We start from the raw sequence: 7,407 nt of genomic DNA, 5'->3' as shown, positions 1-7,407 counted from the left end.
ATATGGAAAGCTCCATTAGGAGAGGGGAAAAAAAAAGGATCTGTCTCCTCCTACTGTGGGAAAAACAGGGAGAAAATAATTTTTAAACAAACTCATTAGGACAAGGCCCAGGCCACAGAGCAGTCACATACCAGCCAGTCAAGTCAGCACACGACATCTTGTTCTGTTCAGGCCAAAAACAAAGTATGAAATGGGGAGGAAACAATAACATTATTATCTTGGAGAGAAGGAAGAAATGCCAAGGATACAACATTGCAGACACTTAAGGAAGTCTAGTATATGGAGAGTGAATTGAGGAAGAGAATAATACATGACTTGGCATAAGACAAACATACTGAAAATGAGGCTTTGTTTGTCTAACAGCTTACAGAATTGTATGAAATTCAGCATAGCTCAGCAGACCGCCTGCAGACCTGGAGAGAAAGGGAGTGGTGTATAGTGGCAGCAGGAGAGACCACCCTACAGAAGTTGTCACTGAAGAAGCTGCAAAGCACTCTGGTGAATTCCCTGCTTCAGGATTTTTGTGCTTATCAGGTGCAGCAACTTCACAGAACACATCAGTGTGCATGTCTCCGCCGCCCAAAACATACTGCAGACACAGAAGTTAGGTAAGGCCTGGGGGCTGCAGCAGCTCAGTGTACACACCCAAGTTGAGAGCACCAGATGTCAAAAGACCCAAGGGAAGGCATTGTCCACATTTTAACATCTGACACAGTAACACATACACATCAGCTACCACCCTATTGGGGTATATTTCATCTTATGAGCACAGCATATAGAATATCCTCTCAGTAGTTTACACTCCTTTTCCTTTTTTCTAGGGAGAGAGGGTCAAAACAAACACCACATCAGTAATAGGATTTGGTTTTCAGTTCATTATTTCTTCAGTAACAGGAGTTACAGCATTTCCTTTATGCCTGTAAATATGCTGGGCAGACTATACATGTTTACTTGCTAGCCAATATACATTACAGATTACTGACTGCCAAAGCAAGCTCTTTTATTAAAGCCCTGGGAGGCAGATAGCCTCTGTGATTATGATCAGCCTCTGTAACACTAAACACAGCAGAAACAGATTCTAGGTGTGCAACAACTTCACAATGAATAGCTGTGCAAACTACGGCAATGGTGTAACAGCTCTTCCCCAGCTCCACCATCTGATGCCACGTCCACCCACCAACCCTACACCAGAGATGTTCTAGATTAGAGGCTTGTTTTATTATCAATACTTACTTAGCACCTGAAGGAGTAGTCGATGCATTCCTGAAATCGCTACATTTGGAACATGTTTATTTTTTGTACAAACAATCCATATTTTATCATTTTTACCCCCATTGCACATTAAAAGCAGAAAATTGGATAAAGCATCCTTTTCACAGCTTCAAGATAAAAAAATCACCCTATTGAGATATTAGATGGCTAATACAAACTTTGGTAATTGGAATTCTAGAATATTTTCACCTGTGCTAAGGTTGCTTGCTGTAAGGAAATACTACACTGCTGAACTTGTAAGCATGGTAACTTAGCCAATCATCATTTGAACAAAGAACAAGAAGCCTGTTTCAAAGTTTTATTAATTCAAGTCATAAAAAAAGTTACAGTAACTTCAAATATGTACAGTCAGCAATAAAAACATCATATTCAGTTATATGGGAGACAGTCTTGTTACATGTCTACAAAAATCACTATTTTCAATAAAACTCCCACAAGGGTAAAATACCTATTTAAGTATGTATGCTCCAGAACTCTACTAACAGCAGCTGGTAACTCATTTCATCATCATCATAAAAAAAAAAAAAATCTCAAGGAGCAATAGTTAAGTTTTACTTCAGTACGATGAGGCATTTAAGATTCAACTCTCAACAAATAGTAAAAGTAATAGCCCGGTTACCAGTCTTGGCTGTTAGGAGTTTTAACGATCATTAGTGTGAGCACAACTGCCTTCCATTCAGGAGAAATAAGAGTTAAGATCCAGGCCTCAAATGTTTCTGTTGTCTCTTGTTTGAATCTTGCTGTGTCTTGATCTGATTTAATTATGCGTTCAGTCCTCTATGCATTTCATTCATTTCCTTTACCTGGACAGGAAAAGGTAGAAGGAGATCATCATTTGTACTACTTCTCAACACCAGAAGTCAATAGGACTTAACAGCCCAGATTTTCATGAATAAAGGGATTTGATGTAACATGAACAGAACCAAACATGCCAAGACCACTGAACACTTCAACTTAAAAAATAAAAATCTGAAAACACACACAAGCATTCTTTGGGGTGTGTGCAGGGAGCAGACTTTACTATTTACCTACAACACCCTCTGGATTTCTTTACAAAAGGCTCTACACTAGGTGTGAAGCACCATGCTCCAGTAGCATTTGCAACTATTCCATTGGCAAGTAGCTCTTCAATAGAAACTGCAACCTTCTGTCTCCATGACAGAGCAAGACTATCAGTATCTCCTGTGGACTGTATAGCCCTTGCTATAGATTTGTAAAAATAGTACTTGCTGTCAGCACCACCCCCACCCTGGGGAAATGCAGCAGGTCACCGGTTTCCTTTGAAACTAGGGCAGAGCAAACAGGGTGAACTGTATGAAAACTAGTTACAGAATTTGAATACTGTGTCTCCTTGAACACATCTGAAGCACCCAAAGCAAGCTTTCTGACTAACTACAGCAAACTTAGCAATTTCTGGGTTCTGGAAAAATCCTCCCCACACATACGATCATAAATATAAATTAATTACCTCTGCTTTCACGTACTTCCCTTTCCTCCGCCTTGTAAGGACCTGTAAAAGGAGGACAGAATAATCGTGAAGTTTTATTTAAGTCTTGACTTACATGTAACTTTACGTGGTTGTGATTTTAAAACTCCAAACTCAAAGCTTTCACTTCCCCATTCTTACAAAGCAAAGTACATGAGAGATTATCACTCTCAACTAGTTTAAACGAGGAGGCAAGACAGGTACTTTCTTCACCTCAATTAGTTTTTCCTAATACTTTAATTTTCCACATAATACCCTTCAGCCTTACTCTGAAACAGAGACAGTAGTAGTATGTCCATCACCTCTTTCCCACCCTCCCAAGTCTCAAAAAATAAGCCAGTTTACAGGGGGAGACTGTTTCTATCAGAGTCCAATTACCCTAGTATGTTGTTATTTCCCAAATTACACTGTTACCCATTCTGCTTTGTTAGAACTTACCAGAACAACAATTGCAGCAACTATTGCTATTATTACTACTACAATGACAGCAATGAGGCCAGGAGTCAGAGACTTCATGGAAAACTCCGGTGGTATTTCATCAACATAGTAAACCGCTGTCTTCTCAAACGTCAGCATTTCATTATCAATACTGACATTGAGTCTGTTATTATGAAAGACGGAGTCACCTTTTAACTGAGGAGAGAAAAAAAAGAGACTTGCTAGTTCACATTGTAGTAGCGATTCATCCAGGCACTGCCATAATTCATCTTGCTTTAGCCAGTACCCAGTTAACACTATGGAATGCAAAATACACATCTAGTTTTTGGCAGACTTTACCCATGAGACACTTACATCCTTTTCAAAGTAGTAGGCCACATCAGCTATATCCACATCTCCAGAAGATTTCTCTGAGGAATTTTGCTTCAAATCAATTGTAATGTAAGGTTTCTCATACTGCAAAAAACAGAGTATGTCATTAAGAAGAGGCTAATTTAAATTCAACCAGGAAATACACAGCAAAATATTATGTTCCAACTTGTGAACTCCCATCCTGAATCAAGTTTATGGTACTTGTTCTCAAGCTAACTGTTTGCAATACGATTCAAGTTCCATTTTTTTTAGGCAAAGTAAAAATTAATCTATGAGGAGAGCAACAGGTAATTTCTCAGTATTTCAGTTCAGATACAGCTATTTGCTAGCTGCTCAATAACGGTGACCAGTTTGAGAGCTTATAATAAGAGTCGTGCTCTACTGCCTTAGACAAACAAGAGTTTTCAAAGTTATTCACAAGAAAATAAAATTCTAATACGTTACTAAATAAATGTGTCTCTTACCAGAACATCACCTATATAGCGTCCATCCAGCATGTAACGCTTAGAAATTGTTTCCTTGAAGAATCTGCAAGGATATTAAAGCCATAACTGTTACAATAGTACTATTTTACAAATCTATTTTCAGGGAAGACTATGATTCTTTTTTTTTTCCTGCAGTCTCTCTGTTGTGAGTTGACCCCAGCTGGCAGCTGAACCTCCACCTAGATTCTCACTCTTTTTCCCCCTAGCAGGATTGGTAAGAGAACCAGAAGGGCAAAAGCAAGAAAAATAAAAAACAATCACCCTCATGGGTCAAGATAAAGACAGTCTAGTAAGTGAAAGGGTTGGGGAATTAAAAGAAATCCCAAGTGATGCAAAAGCAATCAGTCACCATTAACAGATCAGTGCCCAGCCAATCTCTGAGCAATGGGAACTTGGGAAAAACATCTCCCCCCGCCCCGTTTTATTGCTGCATGTAACAGTATGGGACATCTCTTTAGTTAGTTCGGGTCTGCTGTGCTCCCTTCCAACTTCTTGCCCACCCCCAACCTACTCGGTGGGTGAGACACTGAGAAGGCCTCTGAACTGTAAACAGTGCTCAGCAACAGATAGAACATTGGTGACTCATCAACACTGTTTTGGTCACCCGTCTAAAACACAGCACCATACCAACCAAACCCAGTACCCTCTCATTATTAAGTTACACTAGAGCTCTGTTCATTCCTAACATACGTTACTGCAGTGTTAAAGAGAAAAGTCTGAGCAGTTTTCAGAGTTTGGAAAAGGAGTTAGAGAGCAGCAGCTTTTCCACCAGTGAGTGTGTGGGAATCTAATAGCGACAAGCATGTTTTCCTTGCTGTGTGACTTCTGACAGAGAAAAATAAGGTTTTATTTTAGCCAAAAAAAAAAAAAAAAGCTAAGCTGTTGTTTTTCTCCTGTTACTTCTATGCAGTCCCTCTTCCATCTCTGTCAAGTTTACTTTTTGGGCAGTTTCACCTTATTGCCTTCCATTTCCTTCAGCATATTAACTTGATTTTTAAAAAGTGGCATTTAATTTTAGACAGAAGTAAATCTCAATAGCAGTTAATTTATTTCAAATAAAAATTAAAGCAATTCTATGAAGGACCTGTAGGTCACTTCTAAAATGAGTTGACAGGTTTGACAATGCTTTGCTGTTTGCTGAAGTACACTAGATGCCTAGTACTGCATACAGACATTGCCACAACATCCCATTATCATAATCACTTACCTCTTTAAAGATTCAGCATTCAGAGGGGTGTTGCTCTCAGCATGTTTCATTTCAATTATGATCCACCTGAAGTAATAGACAAGTACAATGAATATTCTTAAAGCAAGTACATATAACAATGCATACTAAAAATTTAACCACAGGGAAAAACAAAACAGAGCAGTGAGATTAAACAAACACACACACACAAACAGCCACACAAATGAAACCCCAAAACAAAAACTAAAACGAACCAACAAAAAAAGCCCCCACAAAATACCACCAAAAAACAAACCACAACAACAAAAACACCTTCCAAAACCCTTCAATGTCTCCTTGTTACTGAAGAAAAAAAAAGGCAGTAAACAAGCACTTATTGCTCCATCTTCATTCACCCTCATCGCATCATTCGTACATATAAATCCTCTAAAACATAGAACCTAATATAGGAATGCTTCCGCGTCACAGCACACCCTGTTGAAAGACTTACATTGTTCTGACTAATTGACTGCACTTCAAGTCTGCATCTTGTTTGTCAGTTCTCCTAACACCAGCGGTATTCACACACCAGCAGGTGGTTCCATTGCACTGCTTCGCCTTGAAGATACCAGTATTTTCGCACTCAGGATCATAAAGGCCATCAGTATCTTCAAACGCATCTTTTGGTTTCTCACGACGGCCTGATTTTGAGCCCATCACTTCTGCTTTCATCAACAGGCATTTTGAAGTCACTGAAATTAACCAAAAAGTCACGTTATTCAGCACGTTGAAAACAGAGCTCTTAGTCTGTAAAAACACGAGGCTACCTCAGAAGCAAACAGCCACTATGAGGAAGAGCAGGTGCCTAAGAGGTAGGTGGTGCAGAAAGCCAACCCAACTGGGGTGCATCAGCCTCTGAGGGCGAACGCATAGGAAGTCCAGCCACCCTCTATTTTGTTCAGCCTACGGATCCTTAGTGAGCTGAACCTGAACCAAGAATAAGGTCCTGAGACAAGGCTCTTTCATCTCTAGATCCGCAGGAAAAGTCATGGCATGCATCCAGAAGGAAGCTAAAAATTAATCGTTGACAAACCCTTCCTAGTATAGACTGAATGGATGGGCGAGCCCGCAGCAGTGTAGCCACGCACACATTCACACAAGTCACACGGGAGAAACCCTAAACACTTATGTTTTGTCGCCAGACGATCTGGAAGGCCAGGAAGAAGCTCATCTTCTGTGCTACCACTGTATGCGGGGAGCTCACTGGTCATTTTCACGCGTTCCCCAGCGTTCAGCCGGCACTCTTCCTCACCCCGGTCCGGAGAGCACACCCGGGCCCAGCGCAGCCGACACGCGTGCTTTACTCACAAGTCTGGCAGTTCACGGACACGCCGGGGGAGCCGATCGAGTCGCACCTGCAGACACCGCTTTCCAGCCGGCAGTTGGTGACGCGCTTGTTCTTCTCGCAGATGCACTCTGGAAAAGAAGCGCGGCCGTGAGCCCGTGAGCGCCGGCGCTCCGGGGAGGGAGCCGGGCCCCGGGACACCGCCACCCGCTCTCCGCGGGCGGGGAGGAGACAAAGCCGCCCCTCACCGGCCGGAGCCGGCCAGGTGTGAACACCCGCCCCTCCCTACACAAGTACGAGAACTTCCTTCGCGACCCACGGGCTTTCACCTCCTCCGGCCGGAGACAAAGGGCCGCGGAGCCCGGGCGCCCCTGCCCCCCTCCTCACCTTCCCGCCCGCAGGGCGGCTCCTCCCCGCCCGCCCGCGGCCCCGGCACCGAGGGGGCGCCATTTTGCGGGGCTGCGCGGAGCGGGGCGCCAACCGGGGCGGCTCTGCGGGCGACGGGGGGCGACAGGGGCGGCAGCACAGGGTCACAGCGAGGGGGGGCCCGGTTGTGGGGCACCGCGGGGCGAACGGAGGGTGCGGACACTTACGGCTGTCCTGAGCGCAGACGGCGGCGCAGAGCAGCAGCAGGAGCGCAGCCCCGCAGAGCGGCTTCATGGCTCGGGCCGGCGGCGAGGTGCGGAGATACCGGGGAAAAATCCTCAGAGGCGCGGGCAGAGGAGACGGAGCGTTGTGTGCGCGGCAGAGCCCGTGTGAGCTGCCCGACAGGTTCCGCAGGTGGTGGTGGCTGCGCCGCGCCCTCCCGGCTCCGGTTACACCTGCGACGCGCAGGGGGTGTTGG

At 43.9% G+C, this 7,407-nt stretch overlaps 1 protein-coding gene across 1 annotated transcript; it reads right to left on the bottom strand.

Annotated features, from left to right (window-relative positions):
- Window positions 1–1,529: 1,529 nt before the first annotated feature.
- Window positions 1,530–7,223, bottom strand: EPCAM (epithelial cell adhesion molecule; the record flags this gene model as incomplete). The annotated part of the gene is made up of 9 exons (XM_080341167.1): window positions 1,530–2,075; window positions 2,741–2,782; window positions 3,197–3,391; window positions 3,551–3,652; window positions 4,033–4,096; window positions 5,261–5,326; window positions 5,730–5,970; window positions 6,587–6,694; window positions 7,157–7,223. 9 exons carry the CDS (start codon window positions 7,221–7,223, stop codon window positions 2,034–2,036), a joined length of 927 nt encoding a protein of 308 aa, XP_080197293.1. The 3' UTR covers window positions 1,530–2,033.
- Window positions 7,224–7,407: the final 184 nt, after the last annotated feature.

This window comes from Nesoenas mayeri (assembly GCF_963082525.1).
Source record: "Nesoenas mayeri genome assembly, chromosome: 3".
NCBI classification, from domain to species: Eukaryota; Metazoa; Chordata; class Aves; order Columbiformes; family Columbidae; genus Nesoenas; species Nesoenas mayeri.
The sequence above is the reverse complement of the archived record's forward strand: the minus strand, read 5'-3'. Positions and strand labels throughout refer to the sequence as shown.